The 24399-nt window shown below is 50.7% G+C and overlaps 1 protein-coding gene across 6 annotated transcripts in view; it reads right to left on the reverse strand.

The window, feature by feature from the left end:
- The window catches only part of RUNX1 (RUNX family transcription factor 1), a 259589-nt gene that overhangs the window by 25377 nt on the left and 209813 nt on the right, over nt 1-24399 (reverse strand). For 5 of the 6 annotated variants that reach the window (XM_058731931.1, XM_058731932.1, XM_058731929.1 and 2 more), the window contains one exon: nt 18130-18321. The exons of the other annotated variant lie outside the window; for it this stretch is intronic. In XM_058731931.1, coding sequence (XP_058587914.1) covers nt 18130-18321 — 192 coding nt within the window. The remainder of the gene's footprint in view (nt 1-18129; nt 18322-24399) is intronic. 6 annotated transcript variants of the gene reach the window in all.

Consider the following 24399-nt stretch of genomic DNA (forward strand, 5'->3'; position numbering starts at 1 on the left):
CACAGACAGGTGACGTGGCTCTCTCTGTTCTCCAGGGTAGGCCGGTGACAGGGCAGGGACAGACCTTCTGGCTCTTTGTAGAGTGCTGGTTTTTACTATGCGATCATTGAAGCCATTACTGCTCCCCTGGTCTAGTTACCATATGCTAAACACACACACACAAAACCTAGCCTGGACTTCAAAAGGAAGGAAGGAAGGAAGGAAGGAAGGAAGGAAGGAAGGAAGGAAGGAAGGAAGGAAGGGGCTGGATGTAATTGCTGAGCACAGAGCCCAGTGGACACAAGGGAGGGGATACCTTTCCCTGCTTACACGTCTGGGATTCTGAGCTCTGTGGGGCTGACTGGGAAGTCCTTACACCATTTCTGTCTCCTTTCTACCCCGAAACAAAGCCCAAACAGCCCCAAATCTCAAACGAAAGTCGGTGTCTATGGCCATGAATTCATGAGCGACCCAAGTCAAAATCAGGGAGGGAAGGTATCACTTCCCCCCATGGCCCCTGTGTTTTGGGGTGTTCGTGGGGAGGAGGCAGGCTTCCAGAAACCAGGAGGTGACAGCAAGGATCCCACCCTCGCCCTGGTTCCGCCTTTCCTTCTAATGGCCTTAAACCGCCAAGTGACTGCAACGCGCCGATTTTAAACCCTTTTATGGAAAGCGCCATACCCTTTCCTGCTCACATCACTTAAAATAATGAGCTAGCCGCACTTGTATTAGTCTGTCTTTCAAGTGGATTAAATTCACGGTCTCGTTCTCCTCCAGTCTCGCAGGCTTTGGCCTGGCTGTCTGAACCTCCAGATTAGACCAAGGAGCACACGCCAGACAGCAATGAAACGCAATTACCTAGGCAAACTTTTGAAGGATTCGAGCCCTGGGGCACAGGCTGTTTACGAAAGACTAAAAGCACCGTTTGTACTGAGCAGGACCAATTGCCTGCGTCTTTTTGAGTTCTGGATCCTGCCTGCCGCTGGACTCCAGGCAGGATTTCTAGGGGCCAGATAACATCAGGCTTCTGTCCGCACCTCTGCACCTCAGGGTCTCTGCTCTGTTTTTCAACAAGAAAATGCAAGTACCAACAAAAACCTATTCTAACATCTCCTTTTGTGTTCACGGACTCTCTCTCATTGGTTTATTATTATTATTATTATTTTTTTCGTATTGTGTACCACCCTGAAAAAAGGGCAGCAAGAAATCATCCTATAACCACTTGGCTCTGTAACGTCTTTGGAGACGAACAACCTTTCCCATAAACAGGAGCTTCCCGTCTTTGGGGGGGGGGAGAAAAAAAAAAAGAACAAAACAGCAAACCAGTCTCAACGACACGTCCAAAGTACTTTCCCCTTGACTGGAACAAAAGGCTTTCGGAGGAATTGAGGGAAGAGGAGGTGAAGAAACCGAAAGGGAGGTTGACGGAGAAGGGTGACAAATGGCCTACCCCCCGCTGGCCCACATTCTGTTATTTTTGCAGATAGGCCGGTGGGCCCACACACACCAGCTGAAGCCCGTGATTCAATGGCACAAGGCGGGATGGGAGGAGGGGGCTACTTGGCTTTTCTCATCCACCTCAGGCACAGAATGAAGCCACTGGGCATGGAGGGGGTGGCTGTTTCAGTGCTGGGGGACCTGAGGCCCTGAGGCCCGTCGATGGGTCAGTCGGCGGGGGAGAAAAGAGGCTTGGTTTGAGGTGGCCAGGGTGGAGGGCCACCAAGTTCAGGAGTGAACTCGGAAGTATGGGCTCGGAAAGTGCCAGAACCAGGAAGAATCAAGAATGCTTTGAGGGAAGGAGGCGACCCCTGGACGCACCTGAACATGGGGGCTGGGGCAGAAGGCAGGTGTCTGGGAGACAGCAGGGACACAAGAGTGGCTGGCCTGGCAGGGGGTGGGGAGGCAGCAGAAGGAGAGGGCAGCTCACCAGCTTCAGAGAGCAGGGAGCTGTAGAAGGTATGGGGTCACGGGGTCAAGGAGCACAGACACTTCCCACCTTCTTCCTTGTAGCAAAAGGGAAAGGGGTGGGCGTGTTGGCACCTGGGCGGGACCACCTGGGCTCCCTCCCTCAGGCCCCCAGCCGGGCTCTGGGAGGCTGAGGAAGAGTCCATCACCGAACCAAGAAGCAAGGCTCCACCCTAGCACTGGTGCTTTGGGAGGAAGGAAATCATTCCGGGAAGAACATTTTAGAATTGAGAGTAAAACCGGTTACTAACCCGTTTTGACCTGCTGTCCCCAGAGCTGGCACAATCTTCCTCAGGGACTGCCGCTCACCCCTTACCCTGGAGATCTGGGCTGGGGCCGCGGGGGTCTGGAGGAGGAGGAGAGACGCTTCCTGCCTGCCGGCCTGCAACTGTGAGGCGAGCCTGTCGCTCTCGGCACCGTGACTGCAGATGAGGGCGACAGGATGTAGGTAGGTGTTCAGGGCTGCGGGGATGCTTGGGAAGCATCTCATCAGTCGGTTTTGATGATCTCAAAGCACAGAGGGAACTCTCGGGTGCTCGTTCCCGGGAGCCCATGACAGCCGGGGCGGCGGCAACGGGTACCCCACTGGGTAACAGTGGAGGGCAAGGCATGGAGATTTGGTGGAGTGCCAGGCCCTGATGGATGGGACCAGGAGTAGAGAAGCGGGGCCGGGTGCATCATCGGAGGGCAGGAAGATGTCCTGGAGGAGATGGGGCAGGCCAGGCTCCCTGAAGGAAGGCAGAACAGGGGAGACGGGGGGTGGGGGGGGGGTTGTTGAGAGGCCAGAGGAGGGGGCAGGTGAAGGCAGCAGATCGCAGCGACCTCAGTGCTCCAGCCTCTCCCCGCTCGCTGGGTGCACGTTTGGTCACCTCAGAGCACGGATGGCTCAGGAGGGGAGTGGAAATCTTATGGCCCAGAGCAAGGCACGGCAGGAGAAGGAGCTAAGAAACCAGTGGGTGAAGTGATCTCAGTAGGAGCATCTGTGTCGGGTCCCCCTTGGCCATCAGAGGGCTTGAAAGGCCACATCTGCTTCCTCAGCCACCATCCCCCGCAGGCAATGCGTTCAGACAGGGGCCTCGAGGAGGCTGTGCCCACTCTGGCCTCCCCGGAGGCCATGGTCTTAGCAGTGACGCCCCCTCCCACGGCACAGGGTCCTCACATGTGTTGTCACTCAAGGTCACATACAAGGGGTTCGAACCCAGGCAGGAGGCAGCCGGAAGTTCGCCAGGTTTTCTATCACTCATTGCCGCTTCCCAGGCCTCACTCTGCTTGCTGCCTCTGAAAGAGTCCTGGGGGAAGCTGGCCGACGTGCATATGGAGAGACCGGGGGTGGCTGAGTTCAAAGGGATGCGCTCTAGGAAAAACGGATGGGCCCACTTCGTCCCCAAAGTCTCAGGTCTCAGATAAAGCAAGCAGCGTGCACATTTTCCTGCTGTGCCTCTGAGGCTGAAGCTAGCGCCTGAGTCGTTTTCGGAGGTGAAAGGACGGGGCCCTGACCGTCTCTGGTGGGAGGACGAGCAGAACAGAGTGACCACTGGCACCCAGATGCCTCCCTGCTCAAGTCCGAGACTTGCGAATCGAGAAGGAAGCGGAGAGATTCACTGAGCTACTCCAGCCCCCAAAGACGGGACAGTTGCACGAGAGGGGTCACTAGGTGCTGGCGTGGGGCCTATGGTGGGGTCTGGCAGGAAAGGGTTGCTTTCTTAACTCCCGGAAACTCTTCTCTTGACTTTCATCCCACATTGTGCGGTCCTATGCAAAGCAAGTCATTTCAGGGTGGCTTTGACCAAATAATGATCACTCACAGCCATCAGCCTTGAGGGCCGCTGACCTGGGCCCAGAAGAGGTCCTGCCCAGTTGCTGCCTCGGGTCAGGGTCTCTGGAGAGCAGGATTTGCAAAGGGTCCACAGACGTTTAAGAGCTGGTGGCCCACTGGCGTTCTAACAAGGGACAGGAGGGACAGGAGGGACACAAGCTTGCCAGTTCATCAGTGAGTAACACAGAGCTGGGGAAGACTTCCCCTCTGCCTACTGCCCCAGTCACTGAAACGTCAGCAATAGAGGGGAAAAACAAGAAGAGAAAATCCTTCCTGCACAGACCCCTTCGCGTGGAAAAAGCTCAGATTTCAGCTACCCGCCCCCATGCCCCCCACCCCCACCCCCGCTTCTCCACGGTGTTGTTCAACCCCCTTGATGACTGGGAATTTATTCTCCAACGGGCCTCAAGCTCCCTGTTTTGCAGTAGGAAATTCTCCTTCATAAGAGGGCTACTGTTGGTATTGTTTGTTTGTTTTTAATTTCCAAAAATAAGGAAAAGTTTATAAAATGGGGGGGGGGGGAGGTGGGCAGGGAAGAGGGGGAAGGAGAGGGCAAGGGAGGCAGCTGACCCCAGCATTTCCCAGTCTCGCCTTGGCTTCTCCCCAGCCCCAAGGTCCCCCCCCCCCCCCCACCCTCTGTTCTGAACGTGAAAAATAAGCAGCCTGAGCCGCCTTGACTGGAGATGTGTCTAACAAGGCCCTCATTGTCTCAGACAGGTGTGAGATTGGACTTGATCTGAGGCCAACACCTCCAGTCCCGGAGCCAGCTCCGTGAGCTGAAAACATGCACCAGCCCTCCAGTAATACCACTGCAGCCAGCCAGAGTCTCAACAATTTAAGGCTTAACACACACAACATAAATCAGTGAAGGATGGACCAGCCGACCGGCAGCTTCTTGGGCGGATGCCTGCAGACTGTCTGCAGATCAGACCCTGCCTGTTTGGGTTATTTGAGACCATTTTTTTTTTTTTTTTTTATAATATAAAGAAGAGAAACTGGGTGGAGCAGTGCACAGGCACACTGGAGTTTGCCCTATCTTGTTCCAACAGCCCCTCTTTCACATAAGTGCTGTTTTGCAGGGACTTCTTGGGAAGCTTCACTTTGCTGTGTCCTAATACGAGAATGTGTCCCAGCTGGGGAGGATGGGCGGGAAAGCTGGGCACGTGAGTATAGCAGCTGGCTGTGTGATCTCGGGCAAGTTGCTTAACCTCTCTGGGCTTCCAGTGTCTCCCCTATTGAATGAGGCGAGGCGGGGCGGGGCGGGGGGGGGGGCTGGCTATCTCATTCTCGTCCGGCTTTCTAGGATTCACTCATTTCCGCGGTCAGAAGTTCAAAGTCACTGTAAGCACTGCCCAAACCAGGGGACATCGTTCCCCTGGCTGGGAAAACTTCCGACACCACTGAATGCTGTGTTTCCGAATGGCTCTGTTCTTCTGAGCAACAAAAAGGGCCATTTCCCAGCATTTCCCTTATCACCCCCTCTTCTGGTCTGTTCTTTAGAAACCTGTGGTTCTCGGACCAGCCCTGAGAACCTCCAGTGCGAGGCCTGGAGCTTAAGCAACCCCCCCACCCCGCCCAGGGCTATGGTCATAACTCGTCAAGAGTCAGGCGCTGTGGGAGGCGAAGCCGGGAGGGCCGGTCCACGTGCTTAGTCAGTGCAGGGCCTCAAGTCCCTGCTTCTCTTGATTAACCCTTAACTAAGGTGCACATAGGAGAGGTGACCACCAATGCAAGGGAGCCCGGAAGCCACCCTCGATTCAGCGCCTCTGAACACTTGGTATCTGCCCACGGGATTCCTGTGAAGGCCCTGGGTGGCTCTGGTCTTGCCGTCCGTGACCGTGACTCTGAAATCACGGCGGTGGTCAATCGCAGGGACGCCTGTGTCTGGCCCTAGCTCCCTCGTCTGCGCGGCCTAGATGCAGAAGTTGGCAGCGGTGTCCTGACCTGGGACACGGGACTGTCACCGAGCACCCGTCCCCGGCACCCCCCCAGCCCCGGCTTTGCCGAGTTCCCACAGCTGTGGCTGCCCGGCCCCGCCCCCAAACCCTCGCACACCTGTCTGCAGGCCTCCTCTTGGCCCGCCAGCCCAAGCCGCCAGCAGGCTTTCAAGGCCCGGGCCTGTGGGCGGAATCGGCCCAGGGAGGTATTTACTTAAAATCACACAGGAAGGTGAAACTAGGTTCAAAGAAATCCTTTTGTAGATGGTTCGTTAAAAATGCCAAAGAGGCTGACCATTCACATTCTCTGAATGTGTCCGATTCATGCAAGTAAGGGACGGGTCGGGGTTCATCCGCGGCTGCTGCCCACGTGGGCCCTGTGGTCACAGAGTGTCCCGTCAGCCCTTCTGCAGCTGTCTGCTGTCCCCCAGGGAGCTGGGCTGGGGGGCGCTCTGTGGGGCTGAGAAGGACACAGGGTGGCCTGGAGACGGGTATCCTAGCCTTGCCTTTTCGCAGAACCCCTACGCAAGTGTGGAATTGAGCATTTTGCAAACGGAGACACAAAGAAGCACAGGATACGGGACCCGACCGCGCGGCCCATCGTCTCGTTGAGGAGGCCGCACACTTCTAGAAAAGGGCCGCGGAAGGCAGAGCAGGATTACGTGTCCTAACGAGGGTTCCATACCCTATATTCCGTGGCCACCTCCGAGGCGGGCCGGACCAACGGGATGAGCACCGGACCAGGAGTCCCAAGACTTGGAGTTCAGGTCGGCCTCCGACTAGGCCAATCCCTGTGATTCCCTGGGCCTCGGGTGTCTCATGAGTAAAATAAAGGGCACGGAGCAAAGAAGAATAAGGTCCCTTTCAGCTACAACAGTTTGCCATTCCTACTTGACCTTGTGGAGCAGCAGTTATGGGCTCTCCTGCTGGAGTTCACCCAAGGAAACGGGACAGGACTCGAAGACCCTACTGAAACCACCACAGACAGGGCTCCTGTCCTCCTGCGGAACAAGGAGACACAAGGTGAGTGTCACAGAGTGGCTGTGTGGCTCATCCGAACCGGGCAGGATGGACGGATGTGTGACACCCTGGTGATATACCACTGCCACCAGCACGAGGACAATAATAGCGTTAAGAGTAAAGCAAATGACACCAACCACTTATTTAGTGGGCGCTGTGCTTAAACCCTTGACGAAAATATACCTCAATCCCTGCGGCAAACTCCTGACGTAATAGGAGTAAATACACGCGACGCTCCCTGCGGGCCGGGCATATGGATGGTAATTCATTTGTCCTCACAGCTCGCCGGTGAGTCAGGTGCTAATATTACCGCGCCCATTTTACAGATGGGGAGCAGTGGAACAAAGGACTTCAGTAACTTTTGCAAGGTCACATAACTGGGAAGCAGCCAACCTGGGATTGGAATTCCAAAGTCCGTACCCACTATCCGCCATATAGCTTTTAGTGCTAATTTATAGATCCAGATTCTGCTTTCCTGAGAAAGTGCATTCTTGGGGGGGGGGCAGGGGGGCTCCCGTGTTTTTTTCTGAGTCTCTTCTGATGATAAGATGGGAGGAACAGCTGTATCTGCCCTGTCTTGACATCTCCAGGCCGCTGTGTCTCTGTCTGAGGGAGCCATGAATGACCAGGGAGAAAGTTTGAAAAATAAGAGAAACTCCTTATAGACCCCCTAATGTATCCACCGCCCCCGCCCCCGCCCGCCCCCCTCCCCCAAGGCGTGAAAGAATCAAATGAGGAAATCGGGAAGAGATTCTGGAATAAGACTAACAAGATTTCCTCTCCCGTCCACCTGAATTGGCCATCGGTAATTTTGCACAAATTCAATTTTAAAGTCATGCTTTGTAATTTGTGGAAAATCATATTAAATTAAACAGATCCACGTCTGGGCAATGACTTGTCTCATTTAGCAACATATGGTGCCTCAGAAAGCTCGATCCCACAGCAAAAATGTTACCAAAAATAGAAGGAAAGAAAGAAAGAAAGAAAGAAAGAAAGAAAGAAAGAAAGAAAGAAAGAAAGAAAGAAAGAAAGAAAGAAAGAAAGAAAGAAGGAAAGGAAAGGTGGCCTTTTAATCATAAGCAACCGAGCAGAGGTGTTCCGGAACATCCCTACTGGTTTCCCTGAGAATGTTCGGCATGACCGGTAATCTCCAGGAGCTGCAGTAACCAGAATTACAGAATATTAGCGTTGAAGACCAGGTCTGTAATTGCTTATATGAGACGGGGGGACCTGGGATTGGCAGTAAAGGGAACGGTGGGAACTGATCACGTGGAGGCTGTGTGCCTGTGCGGGCCCACTAGGCGGGACCCTCAGGACCGTGCCCTGCGCCTCACGGGTGACAGGTGGTGGGGATTACATGAACCAACGACAAAACCATGGGCTCCATTTTGTTACTGCCTTTGGTACACGTGTGAACCAGGCAGCGCCCTCGTCATAATTCACCGCAGTCTGCTCCAATCACAACCCCAGCATAGACGCCGTCACCAACCTAGGCCGCAGGTTCAAAACCGGCGGGGGGCGGGGGGGGGGGGGGCGACATCACTGCGCATTTCCAAAACTTGTGCTTTCACCCCGAAGACACCAACCCTCTCGGACCAGCCACAGAATCACGGCCGAGAATTCAGGCAAATGACGGTTCTACAGAGCTGGCAATCTACAACAACGTCCGGATGAAGATGAACAGACCTCGAGAGGGGCGATCTCAATAAACCACTTAACGGGCAGAAATGCCGAGGCGAGCCCTTGAGCTTGTGCTGACTTTTCCAGATATTTTAATAACTTTATCATGTAATTTGCCATCTGATCTTACAGAGAGATGGGCTAATGCAGTGTGAGTGGCCACGCTGGGCACAAACCCCATGAGACTCAATGAAACAACCACGTTCACTTCCCCTTGTGCGACCTGCAACTCCAAAGAGCGCTCTCGCTGGTCAGGTTATTTCTTCCTCCCTTTTTACCTTGAGAGCTTCTTCGACCTCCCCCACCCCCGCTCCTGCAGGTCAGCGTCCACATGCGAGGTCCTGAATCTCTGGTATCAAAAACATTGTTGGTTTTGTCGTTGGTAGGAGTTGTTGGCTCAGCGTAAGCTCCCTGGGTCTTGGGTCTGGCCTCGGGGTGACTCAGTTGAACACATAAAGCTGTAAGTAAAGACAGTTCCTCCGTGGGAACCAGCAAGTTATAGATCTGGGAGATTTAAATGTCCCGGATGGGTGAACTGCTCACACCCAGGGTGGTGCCGACGCAGAGGCTTTCTCTAGGGATGCTCTGCCTTTACGACATCACTGGTGGCCACACCCAAAGCCCCACAGCAGAAGGGTCACGGTGCATCGTCCCCCTTCCTCCCAGCGGGACTGGGCTCGCCACCCCAGCAGCCCAAGTCTTGTTCAGCACGATGATCGCACTGACTTATGGAGGCGTAGATTCAGTAATGTCGGCTGGAAGACCAAGACGGTGACAGGAACGAGCTCCGTGTGTGTCCGTGCTGTGTGTTTTAAAGCTCAGGTTTCACGGCCACTCGACAGCCATGAGGTGACATGAGACACGTTGGTCAGTTCTCTCCCACCTCCTCCCCCATCTCGTCCACACTCCCTCCAGGCGGACAAACAAGGGGTTCCATCTTACAGAGAATCCCCTTTACGAAAGGGTAAGAGTCCAGCTTTGGCTCAGGTCACGATCTCACCGCTAGTGGGTTCGAGCCCCACGTCGGGCTCTGTGCTGAGAGCTCGGAGCCTGGAGCCTGCTTGGGCTTCCGCGTCTCCCTCTCTCTCTCTGCCCCTCCCCTGCTCGCGCTCTGTCTCTCTGCCTCTCAAAAATAAATAAACATTAAAAAAAATAGAAAGGAAAAAAAAATCAACTAGGTATGAAGTACTCCCCCCCCCTCCCCCCCCCCCCCCCCCCGCGGTCAATCCTCCGGCGTGCACAAAAAAAACAGAAAATAAGCATGACTGGCCAATGTTTGTTTTTCGGGTGAGTTCTATACCGTTTCTTGAAATTATTTTGTTTTATTTACTGTGGTTGGTAACTGAATCTCTGGTATCAAAACATAAAATGTTCTGCCAGAAAGAGATTATGGAAGAAAGGTCTGTGGAAAGAAACTGGGTTTGTCAGTGAAGATTTTATTTACAGGTGTTTTGCAATCCGTCCCTTTAATCTCCATAACAATTGGGCTGTTCTGCTTTGGAGGCAGATTTTTGTTCAATAATCGGAAAGCTCCAGAGGGGCGAAGGCTACGGACGGACGTAAAATGGGAGGATCTGAGACAACTATGTACCGAGGCAGCTCCTGAGGTCTGAGAAGCCCTGGGTACACTTTCCCCCAAAAGGCCTGACAGTGAGGCCCCGAGGGCCAGAGAGGAATAAGGAGAGGCAGAAGTCGTTAGGGTTCCTCAGCATTATTTAAATCCCATGTGCTTTTAAACAGCCCCTAAAAGAACTGAATTACAGCAGGGCCTGCCTTGCCGCTCCGCGATGTGAGGAAAAATAACGCCCATGAGTGAAACCAGCTCAGTTTGGGGAACCACCCCGTACAAGAAAGCACAGTAGCTCTCTAACCCAGACCCTGCTTTGCTACCAGAGAGTATGGTTTGTTCCTCCCTGGGTGCAAACTTTGGGCAAACTTGGACACGACTTCGTGGCCGTAGTCAAAGTTTCTTTTTTAAATATACAAATGTGAAAGGCTATCTTCGGGTGATTTGTAAATTTAGGATTATGGGGCATGCAAAGTGAATCGCCAGCCTTTCGAAATGTGTGTCCGGTCAACAATGCCTTGCCATAAAGCCATTTTTCAAAGAGAGGCAGCTTGTCCCAAATGACAGTGACACGCCTAGCTCTGGGGAGGCCCAATTCTTGAGTCCGTCCCAACTGGCTGGCTGTGGTCTTCCTGTCGTCTTCTGAGCCCATGCTTACCACCATCCACAACGTCATGAGCTGTTGGGGGCGAGGGCAGAGGGCACCCAGACCTCCAGTCTGCTGGTCTGCGTGGTTCCCATGAGACAGGGCAGAGATCCCCCCCGACCTTTCCCTACTTAGCACTGCTGGCCCTCTGGTCCCATCTGCCTACGTGCGCTAGGAAATATTAAAAAAATGTCCGACTTCACACACACAAAAAAAATCCTATGTTTTCCTGCCTGGGAGATAAAAGTACCATGATACTGAGTTCCAGCAACGACGGGCTGACCTGTTGGCCAGAAGAGATGATGGAGGCATTTAACGTGAGACACTGTGTCCATATGTCCCCTGCCTAAAATATCTGCTCTGGGGGGTGGACGTAGCAAAGTTATTTCTAGACTCCTCTGCGGCCTCCTGTCCTTTCTACTTTGGTGTAATTGCTAGAATGGTGCCCACCGGCCCTTCCCCCTCCCCTTCCCCCGCCCTCCCCTCCCCCCGCCGCCCCCGACCAAAAAACGTGTGTCCATGTTCTGAGCCACAGACCCGTGAATGTGATCTTATTTGGAGAAACAATCTTTGCAGATGTGATTCAGTGAGAAGAGATGAGATTCTCCTGGTTTATCTCGGTGGGGCCTAAATCCAGTGACAAGTGTCCTCATAAGAGACAGAAGAGGGGGATGACACAGACAAGGAGGCCGTATGAAGGTGAAAGGGGAGCCTGGAAAGGGAGAGCCAGGAGCCAAGGAACACCCGGAGGCACGGATTTGCGTGCTCGAGACGGGGGGAGGGGCACAGAGAGAGGGAGACAGAGGATCCCCAGCAGGCTGTCCACACCGTCAGCACAGAGCCCAATGCGGGGCTTGAACTCACGAACCGTGCGATCACGACCTGAGCCGAAATCAAGAGTGGGATGCTCAACTGACTGAGCCACCTAGGCGCCCCTAACGGTTTTAAGTGTTTTCCATGGGCTGAATCTACGGCTCACCGCTTCATGCTTCACGATGATCCTAGAATCTCCAAGCATAATTGCTGCTCTTGTTTTGCAGGTGGAGAAACTGAGGCTTTAAGTGGTTAAGTAACCTGCCAGAGGTCCCAGAGCAATACACGGAAGAGGCTGGGGTTAGGCCAAGGTGGGCTGTCTGTTGAGCCTTCACTCGTAGCCACTGTGCACTGTCTTTCTAAGCCGTTAGGTCCTCAGCTCAGCTCTCCCTCTCGCCATTTAATCATCGGTACCACGGAAGTGCTCCAGCTAGAGTTTTATTAAAACCTTGCTCTTCTGAGCAAAAACTCTGTATGTGTGCGTGCGCCCACACACCCACGTGCCGGCCTGTAGATTACCAGAACGAGGGGACTGTTCAGAACATATCAAATCCTCAGAAGGAATATTTTATCCTTAAGATCAGGCCCTAGAGTGAACCCTTCTTTCTTGTAATTAGAAAAGCATTAGAAGGAAACCAATTTGACAATAAATTTCATATATTAAAAAAAAATTAAAAAAAAATAAATAAACCCATCATTCATACCAAAAAAAAAAAAAAAAAAGAAAAGCATTAGAAGAGCATTGCCAACACGCTCTGGAAGACACGGTCCGATCACCTTGAACGACATCCATGAAAACGTTTGGTCTGAAAATGTAGTCCCGCTAAAAATGTGGTTTATGATTACGGGCGCTGACAGCTCACGAGGTCGGCGGCTCCTTTGAAGGGCTGGTTTATTAAGTACTTAGCTGTGCGGTGCTTGTGAATACAGCGCAGGCATTTTGAGCCGTGCCGTTCGAGGGGGTTCTGTGTCGCTAACCATGCCTCGCCATCAACAGAGCGCGAGAGGAACTCACAGGCCGCGAATGGAAATCAAGGGTGATAGACACACGGTAGCCACATTCAACTCAAGCTACAATGGCGCAGGCCTTACAGCCTTTTACTCAAGGAGAAAACAGACTTAGCTTTCTTCCCATCCCCCTTGCTCTTTTTCTGCATGTCTACGACACGATTCATTGATATGAGCTTTTCTTTTTTTTAAATTTTTTTTTTTCAACGTTTTTTAATTTATTTTTGGGACAGAGAGAGACAGAGCATGAATGGGGGAGGGGCAGAGAGAGGGAGACACAGAATCAGAAACAGGCTCCAGGCTCTGAGCCATCAGCCCAGAGCCTGACGCGGGGCTCGAACTCACGGAACGCGAGATCGTGACCTGGCTGAAGTCGGACGCTTAACCGACTGCGCCACCCAGGCGCCCCGATATGAGCTTTTCAAACTTTCCTTAAACCTACAGTTTACATTGCACCAGCCAAGAACATGGGAAACAGTAAACTGGGTTCTCAATTCCTGCCTTGAGAATGCTTTCAGCTCTGTTAACTCTAACCCCTCCGTCTGCTCCTGAGAAGAGAGGACAGGACACAGCAGTGGCACCTGTCAGCTCGCTCACCCACACGTTAACTCTTTTTTTTTTTAATTATTATTATTTTTTTTACATTTATTCATTTTTGAGAGACCGACAGAGACAGAGCACAAGCGGAGGAGGGGCAGACAGACAGGGAGACACAGAAGCCAAAGCAGGCTCCAGGCTCCGAGCTGTCAGCACTGAGCCCGACACGGGGCTCGAACTCACAGACGGCGAGATCGTGACCTGAGCCGAAGTCGGACGCTCAGCCGACTGAGCCGCCCAGGCGCCCCTCACACGTGAACTCTTCATTCTGCATCCTTTCCACTGTTTTCCTTTTCCCTCCCTCCCTTCCCTCTCGCATTTATTTATTTTTCTGTATTTACGGGGACACCCGATTCAGGCTTGATCTCAATCGTGTTCAGATTCTGACGTCGTAAACCTCTGAAGGCTCTCAAGTTCTACCACGCTAGATAAGAGTGATTTTTAAATCATTCACTTTTCACCTTTACCGCATGGCTTCTAAGTCGATTCTTAGCGCCCTGACTAGTTTGCTTTGTCGTGTAAGCATTAAATGACCATTTGTACATTTACATGCGCAAACCCCCCTGGCTTTGGACTATATAGCCTCCCACCCCACTCTGATTTTGAACTTCTAGAAGAAAAAGGAAGGAGAGAGAGAGAGAGAGAGAGAGAGAGAGAGAGAGAGAGAGAGAGCGACAGAGAAGAAGTGAGGAGAAGAAAAGAGAAGTTTGATATTTTACCCCCAAGGCTGGAAAGGGGATTTCTCTCACCTCCTACAGGGAAGTAGAAAGGTTTTTTTTCCCCCTTTTGTCAATGTGGCTGATAAACACTGACATATGTAACCGGATAGCTGAGGAACAAAGTCAATTCATACCTCCAAAAGCTTCACAGACAACCGTAGCCTTTCCAAAGTAACTTTGACTTTTGGGGAAAATCACTATCAAAACAAAAATCGTTTGGAATACTAAAAATCAGGAGGTGAATCTGAGATGTCAGGGTCTCCACTCTCTGGCCATACTCTCAACTCTCGGTGAGAGGCACGCGCATACTCCTCAGGGCTGATCAGAGGTGGCCTGTGTTTGGATGTTCGGAAGGTTCCGGCAACAACGGACCCCAAGAGAGACAGACTCGTACATGCAGGAAGGCCGGGCCGCTGCCCCAGGAAACAAAGAGCAGTTGGGAAGCCCTCCTCGTCCTTCGTTCCCTCACGCTGGAGATTCATGATTCTGAGTTAAGTGTCCTTTTGTCCCCAGCTTGAAAAATCAAGCCCCCCGCCCCCCAAAAAGATAGTTTTTTGAGGTGCCCACCACAGAGTCTGGCCCTAAGGTTATCATCATCAGCAACATCTAATGCTAACAGAAGGCAAGTGAATGTCCAGCTCAGCACTCCTCCCCTCGCCCCTTTGAGCATCTGGATCTTTTGACCCTGGTCAGCCTTGAGTCTCATGGATCCTTGATCCAACAGAACCTGCCACCCTCGCAACACTGGCTCCGTAGCCAGAAAGATCTGGGTTTGAGTCTAAGTCTGTCATTTCTGCTCTTGGAGAATCTGGGCAATTGTTAGCCTGTGGGGTTTATCCCCTCTGTCTACAAACCACATCAGGGGATTGCGGTGAGAACGGAATAACATGTACAAAAGGTCTGACCTGTGCCAAAATACATCCTAACGGGTTAAAGAGCTAAACCTCACGCCAACATGCAGCAGAACTACAAAACTTTGGCCCCTTCCTTTCTCCAGTTTCTTCAGATGTGAGTCTGTCTACCTCTTCCCAGAAAGGTGGGGGTTATGCAGCTGTAAATGTGGTTCATCAGTTCTGGTAAATCAGGAGTCAAATTCTTAAAATGACTTGCTTGGGTCGCCTGGAGCCATCTCTAAAGGAGTGCGTGTGACTGATTGAGCATCAGCGACTTCATCTTGCTAGAATCTGTCCTGTCCCATCTTTTGAAAGGACACGTGTCCGTTTTCCTTCCCATGACTCTACGAGAATCCTAAACCTCGCCCGTGGCAGTTCGTGATGCTCTCTTGCCTAATCGTGTAGCCGCGACAAAATGGCTTTCTCTTCACTTTTAAGAGCTGGTAGGGGCGCCTGGGTGGCTTGGTCGGTTAAGCGTCCGACTTCAGCTCAGGTCAGGATCTCACGGTCCGTGAGTTCGAGCCCCGCGTCGGGCTCTGTGCTGACGGCTCAGAGCCTGGAGCCTGTTTCAGATTCTGTGTCTCCCTCTCTCTCTGCCCCTCCCCTGTTCATGCTCTGTCTCTCTCTGTCTCAAAAATAAATAAACGTTAAAAAAAATAAATAAATAAGAGCTGGTAAAGTAGGAAGTTGAAATTGACCTCAGCCCTCTTAATAGTTAAAAACCTCACCAAACGAACAGTGGTTTGGTGGGTGGCGGCCTGCCCCCCCTTTTCCCTTACCTTGCTTCAGATAATTTGAGATGTCTGTTTTGGGGGTTTCTCAAGCATATCTGACTGCAGATAAATAGAGGCGTTATTCTACATCTGTGATTTCCTACGGGCAGAGTTGAAGGGGCAGGCGTAGCTCTCCGGATGAAGTCCCAGCCTCTCTGTCAGCCCACGATCTCTCCAAGCCCCCAGCTGCTGACGTTTCCAGATGCTGAAAACATTCACACATCTGTACGGCACCCTATTCAACTTCCATGACTACCTTTGGGATATTTTTCTTATAGCGATTGATGCCTTTTCAAAGAGAGCCATAAACACATGCTGAATTTTTACATAAAGCATCTTCTTAAATATAATATGGAGTCTCCAGAGCTAAGCCAGGAAAATAACCATTTTCCTACTTGTCAAGAACAAAATGAAGGTTCTGGCTGAAAGAGACTTTACTATTATCCCTGTTAACTTTCTAATTTCAGGGGAAAAAAATCCCCAGGGTCTACTCAAAACATGACTAAGGGAAAAAAAACATTTCCTTATAGAAAAAAAAAAAAAAAAAGGAAGAAAGAAAAAGTAGTTTTACACGAATATATCTTGGGCGGTTATTTTTAAAAAGTTCCTATAATTTTACAAGTGATGTACTGACCAGCAAATCATATTTTGGAAAGAAAGGGCATTAGCAATATAGTTAACACATTCTTTAGCATAGCAACCAAGCCTCTAGGGCCCTCTAAAAGCAAGTTATTATTACTTACATGTTGCAGAAGTAAAAAGTTTTCAAAAGGAACAATAAAGGGGTGATGCTCTGTGTTAAACCTGATACTCTGCTAAGCGTACAGTATTCCAAAGAGCTGAAGAATGCCCGTCCACGGTTGTGTCTCCACCCAAGAGCTGCTGACTGCCGAGGACAAGAATTCAATTACCACCCTCCCCCTCTCCTTTTTGGTAAAAAAAAAAAAGAGCGTATCTGACAAGGAGGGAAATCAGATCTGATTCACTCCTCACCAAAACTGTCTGAAACAAAGCTGGCTTCAGGGTGACCATTTCAACTTGCCCCCGCTGTGGTTGAATTTTCCATTGCTTTTTAAAAAATGCTGAATAGTTTTGGTTCCAATATCAGGAGAAAAAGGCAAGTCCCTTCATCAACCTAGTAGTATAAATGGCCCGGCATACGACGAGAGAATAAGAGAATAGAGATCTTCCCTTTGATGTCACAGATGGAGGTCTGCAGGTGACGTAAAGTAATTTCAGTGGCCCTCAACACAAGATCAAAAAATCTCCTTGACAGTTTGTTCTATCTGGAAGGCAAGTATCATTTAACCCCTTGCCCATCGCTTTCCATTAATGTGTCATTCGACCCAATTCACCGTCCACGCTTGCATTTTGGCATTAGAAAAGATCAGTGTGCATATTTTTGAATGGCTAGTTATAATAAAGCACCATAAACCTGATGCTTTCACGGAGGCTATTTCTCAAGACACCTAAGATGAGTTTGTAGAGGAGACACAACCTGCCCGAATCAAGCTCTGGGTTTCTGTTCCGATACAAAGGGGCCACTCTACCCACAGGCCACTTAACAGCTGTGTGCCGAGCATCTGACGGGAAGCTGTCTTTGGGAATTTTCCACTCAAATTAAAGAACCGCCCCCAGAAACATAATTATGAGAGCCTGGGACAGGAGCCGTCGAACTCTGGGCAAGAGAGTCAGCCTGCTCTTCGAGGACCCCCCGAGCGCTAGCCCCAAAAGAGGGGTACTGGTCTAGAAACCTTAAAGAACTCACGAGGAGAGCACATCCCGCAATACAACTCACACAGAGAAAGCACCCGGGGAAGCGAATTTTGGCAGTCTCAGGGGGCAGGTAGCGTGTCCCTGGCTGGCCACCTGCTCTCTCCCCCAGATGTGTCCCTTATCTCTCCCTTTGAGTCCAACAAGCCTGCTACTTGGAGAAGAGAATCTGACTGTGACCATATCACATACAGCTGTGTGCTGCACAGCACAGAGTAAGGGACTGTATTTCGGAAATTTGACATGGTATCACAGAGCAAATAACCATTGACGTCAGTGGTTTCTACGGTGCAAATGAACTTTGTGTATTATCTAATTTGGCACAGGGCATTTTATGCAATTATTGTATTTTACAGTGTTTTTGCAGTTGCTAGCTAAACCCCAGGGTATGCGTGTATGGCTGTGTGTGTGTATGTGTTAATCTGCACTCTTTATTGATTGCAAATTTATTTATTGTAAATAATACCTTTGATGTGATGGCAGCCAGACTTTCCTCGTATTTCTTTATATTTTCGTAAAGGACATATATTAATTAGGTACAAGCCCCACCAATGATCTGAAGCCCACAGGAACTTGAAACCTCCTGACTTTCACCTCGCTTGGGGTGTGTGCGTGTGTACGTGCGTGTGTGTGTTCTAGCCTAATGGGTAGGGAGGAAAACAGCATAGCCAAAGCTAACTCTTGAAAACATTCAAGATATTATCTACGTATAGATAGATATCTCTCCATATCCTAGGCAGCAAAGCCTCCGGATCTGGGGATCTCAGTACAAGGCAGATCTGACTCAGTAGGTCCGAGCTGGGCCAGAGACCCTGCGTGTCTACGAGGCTGCTGGTCCGAGGACCACCCTCAGCGCAAGGAGGAGAAAGAAGCCAGGACTGGTCTGGGGGAGGGGGTGCGGCCCGAGGGCGAGGCGGGAAGCGGGCGCCCTCCAGGTACTTACCCTGCATCTGACTCTGAGGCTGAGGGTTAAAGGCAGTGGAGTGGTTCAAGGAGGCCCGAGGGTTGGGTGTGGGGGCTGGGTGGTGTGGGCTGACCCTCATGGCTGTTCGCCGCAGCTGCTCCAGCTCACTGAGCCGCTCGGAAAAGGACAAGCTCCCGGGCTTGGTCTGATCATCTAGTTTCTGACGATGTCCTATTGTGGGGAGGGGGGTGGGGAGGGGAGGGGAGAGGGAGGCAAGGAAGGAGGGAGGGAAAAGATCAGAAAATGTATTGTGGATTTCCTGACATCCGGGGTTTTCTTGTCTTTCCCCTCCCTCTCCCCTCGCCCCCAACGTGGCTTCGCTGGAGGTCTGCACGCTTGGCTGGGGCGCCCCGGGGGAGATTCGGGGCCCCTGTCATCCCAGGCCACTGGGTGGCCCACCCAGTGTGCGCCCCGTCTCCCTAACCCCGTGCGCCCACCTCCGCTGGGCAGAACGCGGTGGGCGCACCCGCCTTGGTGACCGCGTCAGGTCGAGAGGGAGAGAAGGAGCATCGGTCGTTGGCGCTCGGCCGCACACCGCGGGCGAAGCTGTGGCAGCCAGGAAAGGTGCCTTCCCTGTGGCATCGGAACGGCCGCTCCCTACTGCAAATCCAATCACCACTGGCAGGTTTTAGAGGCAGCAAAGTGGGCCCTGGAGCTCAGCGCGCGCCCCTTCCAGCAGGAAATGAGGTGTGGCTGCAAACCCACAGTCCTTGGGGAGGTCCGATTTCCTGCTAAATGCAGGGCTCGGGCAGCCCCTCGGCCCCTCTCCTCTCCCTCTCCTCCAAAGCTTTCTACGGGCATTCTTGAGCATTCCTTCCTGAAGCCGACTTCCCCAGGTGCACCCTCTAAGAGGGGGGTGGACCGGAAGGTGTAGCCTGGGCCTCAACGGGTCCAGTATTCCCAGCAGGCTGGGCCCACTGGAGCCCAGAGGATGTGCCAGCAGACCGGATGAGCTTGCCCAAGGGCTCAGGAATCCAAGGGTGGGGGGCTCAGTGTCTGTATAGATGGGGAGTGTCCTTGCCTTGTTCCCCATCAAAATCACTGTCACCACGATGCAGTGAGCAGAGGTCATTCACATGGGACAGGCCGGGAGGGTTGGGCCTCCCGTTTCCTTCCTTAATTCCTCCAACAAAACGTCTCTACACTGGAGACGCAGGCCTGTCAAGCAGAACTGAGGCTCGAGATGTACTGATCTAGCCACCGCGGGGCCAGGCGATTCATTCCCCTTTCAAAGACGATGTGCCCCTGCTCCTTCCTCACCCCTGTGGTTCGAATAAAGGGTCATTGACCAATTTCACACACCGACCCCCCCCAACCCCCTCCGCCGTTGTCAGGTGGCCTCCAAACAACACTGGACCTCGTTGCCATAAACTGGGGCTGCTTCGCATGCCCTGACCCAGCCCGCAGTTAGAGAATTCCAGGAGTCTACTCTCCCCGGCCTGGGGGGCAGTGGGGTGGGAGAAGTGCATTTCAGCCCAGCTCCCGATCGCTACAATTACAAAATTAAATTTTATAACTTGTATTACGGCTCCAAATCTCCGTGGCTTGCCGTTTCTTCCTGCTGCCAGGCCCCTTGGCACAGTGGATGCAGTCTCAAATTCCAGACCAAAAAAAGGACCCACTATACTGCAGTGATTTTTATCATGGACAAGACCTGTTTGGCTCCAAAATGAGGAAAACGACTTAAGCATAATATTTGTGTAGTTCAAACGCAACGCTCCCTCTTTTCATGTGTCACCAAGGCAAATCTGGACTCTGATTCAGCCCCGCAGCCCACAACACTCGACCTGAACACAAACAGCCTGAGTCACACAGGGCCAGCACACATGTGAGAGGCCTCTTACGGGCTGAGTATTTTAAGCACTGGCCTTGTGGGCGAAAGGCCATAGGGCCAGGTCCCGGAACAACTCCTGTCATCCCTTTCTCTCAGAAGTATGAAAATGTCTTTTTCTAGAACATTCTATTTCAGTGGATCATGGTGTAATTCAGTGTCTCTGGATGGATCTTTCCCTGACTCCTCCCTCCTTTTTTTTTTTAAATGTTTATTTATTTTTGAGAGAGAGAGAGCATGAGCGCACGCACACAAGTGGGGGAGGGGCGGAGAGAGAGGGAGACACAATCCGAAGCAGGCTCCAGGCTCGGAGCTGTCAGCACGGGGCCCGACGTGGGGCCCGAACCCACAAACCGCGAGATCATGACCTGAGCCGAAGTCAGACGCTTAACCGACTCAGCCACCCAGGCACCCTGACTCCTCCCTCCTTTTATATTTGGGACAGATTCTTAGCTTTCTGCTGATCAGACCGAGAAATCTGGTATTCCTACAAGCAAAAGCATTCCGACTCAGAAGCCATTCAAAGCAGTTTTAAATGCCTACCACGACCTAATGGTTGGTATTAGGAGTCAGGGAGAGATGAGGGCAGGACAAATGATTCTGGGGAGTTCCACTGCCTCAGAAAGAATGCCGGTTGGTGAAATAATGGCGCAGAGGCTTCCAGCAGGTTTTGTACCCATTTCAAAACCTTGGGCACCCAGTGGCATTTTTGAAGAACACCGTGTCAAGGACAGAGGGTGATCCAGAAGGATGATGTATACGAGATCATCGTGAGTACACAGCATTTGGCAATTTGGAGTCTTCCGTCTGCCTTTGAAGAGCGGCTGTCGGTTGTGTCCGCCTCGGTCCCCAAGGTTGGGGATCACGTGCCACCCAAAACATGGAGCAGGAATAAGTCATTTTAGGTAAGCCGCTACTGTGGCCAGGCACAACGTGAGATGATTTGTTTGCATTAGTCCCCTCTCATTGCCCTACGTCTAAAAAAACCAAAAGTTTTAACATGTGAGCAATTTCTGTATCAGCTGACACCTGCCCAAATCGTAGTCATTTACAGAGATTAACTGATGACTGCCTGCTTTAGCAGGAATGTTCGGGCATAACTCTCAGAGAAAACAATTCTTCACTCGCAGCCATTTTCTAAGCCCCGAGAGTCGGGAGGCTGAGTTTAATGCCAGAGGAGTGGGGGGAAGCATTCCTTCCGCGCCCTCCCCACATGTGATCCTGGCGGTAAGTAAGAGCCTTCTTATCTTTGCAGGGAATCTCCCCTCACCAGTCACTTCCTCACCAGGGTGCTAGAGGGTCGTAACACCAAGGCAGGGGTGGGGGGAATAAAAAGCATTATCATCTGAAAGGTGTGGTTCAGATGCATTTATAAGCTAGATCAAAGGAACACCTAATTCTTCTTTTCTGAAGCCATCAGATTTCATGGGTCAAAGAGGCATATTTTGTATGAAATACAGGAAGCTTCCGATATAAACTTTCAAGCCGGGGAAAATGGATGCTTTAGGTCTCCGGTTTCCTGTATCTGCGTGCAATTAAAATGTCAATTTGCCCCCTGAATTTTAAATATGGGAAATGTCCACTATCAAGCTCCCTTTTCTTCCTTCTTGCTGAGTACTGGGCTTCAGAGGGCAGCAGGGAATTCAACTCTGGATCAAGTCTAGTAGAATTACCATGCAGCCCTAAGCATGCACGTTTGGTAGTCTGACTTTTGGAGCCCACTGTAAGTAAGCTGAAAATGTTGACACGGTGGCCCTTAAAATAGTGGCTGCTTTAAGATTTCATACCAGGACATCTCAATGACTCTTGAACAGAGTTGAAAAGGATACTTAATTTTGTTTCTCTCTTACTATTCCCACATTCTGGAAGAAGTATTTGATTAGGATTTTATTATATACATAGTGTCATAAAAAGCCAAAAGAAAAAAAAAAGGAATGAAAATAAATTAATCCCATCTGCGAATTTTTACTTCTTCATTCCAAAGATATACGTCCTGTAGCTTTCTGGGATAGCTGCCCACAAGGCATCCCTAAATGTTATGATAGCCATGATGGATAATGAGACCAGCTTTCGATTTTTCTGCTATAAAAACTAGACTGAGTAGGTATGCATCTCTCTTCCATAACTGAACTATATTTTTTAAGAAACCACGGTTGAACTGTGGAATATGATATTTTCTCTTTTTAAATTTTTTTAAAAGTAGTCTCCACACCCAGCCTGGAGCCCAACGTGGGGCTTGAACTCACGCCCCTGAGATCAAGACCTGAGCTGAGATCAAGAGTTCCGTGCTTAACCGAGCCACCCAGGCGCCCGAACTATATTCTCCTCTATCACAGAAAACAAGTAAGGCTAAATTGTCACATTTTCCTGGAAAATTTTGGCCAGAGAGAATAATTTTATGGCAGCTTGTCAGCCCATGTTTCTGGTATGGGTTTACTACTTTTCTTGATAGGTTCTCAGCAGAAAAAGTAGGAAGGCATAGATTCGAAGCATTGTCATGATGAACAGTTGAAGAAAATGTATGCGAAATGATAATACCAAAAAGATCTCTGTATATGTATAGATACATATATTTGTGTATGTCTATATATGACCTTGTGAGTCTTCTAAAAGCATACAATTCTAAAAGCATACAATACAATTCTTTTGCATTTCAAAAGATGCTTGCTGGTCAATCTGATACTAACAACATGGGTCTGGATATAAAAACCTGGGTATCTCCCCCTTAATTTGGTACGGCTTTAGGACTATGGAAAAGAAATTGACGTGTGTAGACAACAGCTCATTTCTCCTGGTATAACAGTCTAAACTCTAGATTCCGGGGTTATTAAAGTCTTGAGGACAGGAAAGTAATCATACTGAATGTGAATGTGATCCTTCCTTAAAGCACCTTGCAGGTGATGAAATAAATCTTTCTAATAGCAAAACTATCTGTCTGCTGGCTAATTTAATGTTGGACAGTATTGTCCCATTGTGTGTGTGTGTGTATATATATATATATATATACACACACATACACATATGTATATATCATGATATAAAATATATAATATGTATGTTAGCATATTATATATTAGGATACATATTATATATTCATGTTTATAGATTGTCCAGTGCCATATAAACTTTGGTAGCCTAACTTCTCCCTCTAATTTCTCCCCATGTTGTCAAACTAGGACATCCCTGCAAAGTTAGAGTACTTCAGAACTGGAGACGTGCCGGAGAAATCGGCTTTGTTTTTTAAGCCACGTGTGAGAAGTGAAGTTCAGACCGGTTGTGTCATTTATCTAACCTCACACGGCCAATGAGAGAAGGAGGGCAGGTCTGAAAACACACCCACTCCCTTGAACAGCTGCCCACCCACTGCCCCGCAATCTTGCTCCTATCCATACCAATTTCTGTGTGCCCCCCCCCCCCCCCCCGGTGGATCGATAGGACAGTGAACGGTGTTAGGTAATTGTAGGTCACCGGGCCACCAGAGCACCATAAGGATTTGCACTTTCTGCCTTTACTGTCCCACTTCTGTTCCCAGCTTGTGTGTAGAGCCAGAAGTGTATTGTGACCCCACAGTAGAGAGCTATGTCTCACACACCTGAATGAGCATCCGAATCGTGGGGCATTCTGGCTTGGTAGCCCTGGGGTGTGGCCTGAGAATTTCGACGTCTAATAAGGCCCAAGCGATGTGACACCCCCCCCCCCCCCAAGCTGGTCCAGGGAACATCCTGGGGATTTGAGCGAGACAGGGGGGTGACTCCTCCCTTCAACGTGCTTCTAACTTTCCCTGGGCTAGAAATGAACACACCAAATATACTGGAACTGTGTTTAGACGAAGTATCCATGAGCGCCGAGTGACGAGTGACCGCCTTGTTTTGGCGACAGCTACCTGGTGGTCTTTTTCTTAATCTTTTAACTCTTCAATGTATGCAGGACGGCTGTGAGTGCCAGAGGTCTGCCCTACAGACAGGTGGGTGTAGACCATTTCCCTCCCGCCATCACTGAGCTGAGTCGGTGACTCACCCTGGCTGTGCTCAGGCTGATCTGTAAGGTGAACCCAGAACGTGACTCCTGCTCTGCCGTCTACGGAACGACTTTGAAGAAGAGCAGGAAAGGGTTAATGAGGAACCTGTTGTTCCTTTCCAGTCGAAGCCTCTGGGTGCCCCCAAGGATGGGGGTATTAGAGCAGATGCCGTAATCCTTCTCTCTGCCAGAGAAACAACATGGCACCAGGGAAACGTGACCGCCAGTCTGCCTGTTAAGAACCTCTATTATAAATCTGCTTTTCCACCCAACTTTCCTGCGGACAAGAGCAAGTCTCTTCATCACCCAGCCTCCTTATCTGGAAGCCTGGAATTAAAGGACTAAGATGGATGACTCCGAGGGGGCTCTAAAAGCATTCACGGCAATTATATCTCAGCAAT

This window comes from Neofelis nebulosa, chromosome 5, assembly GCF_028018385.1.
Source record: "Neofelis nebulosa isolate mNeoNeb1 chromosome 5, mNeoNeb1.pri, whole genome shotgun sequence".
Lineage (NCBI taxonomy): Eukaryota > Metazoa > Chordata > Mammalia > Carnivora > Felidae > Neofelis > Neofelis nebulosa.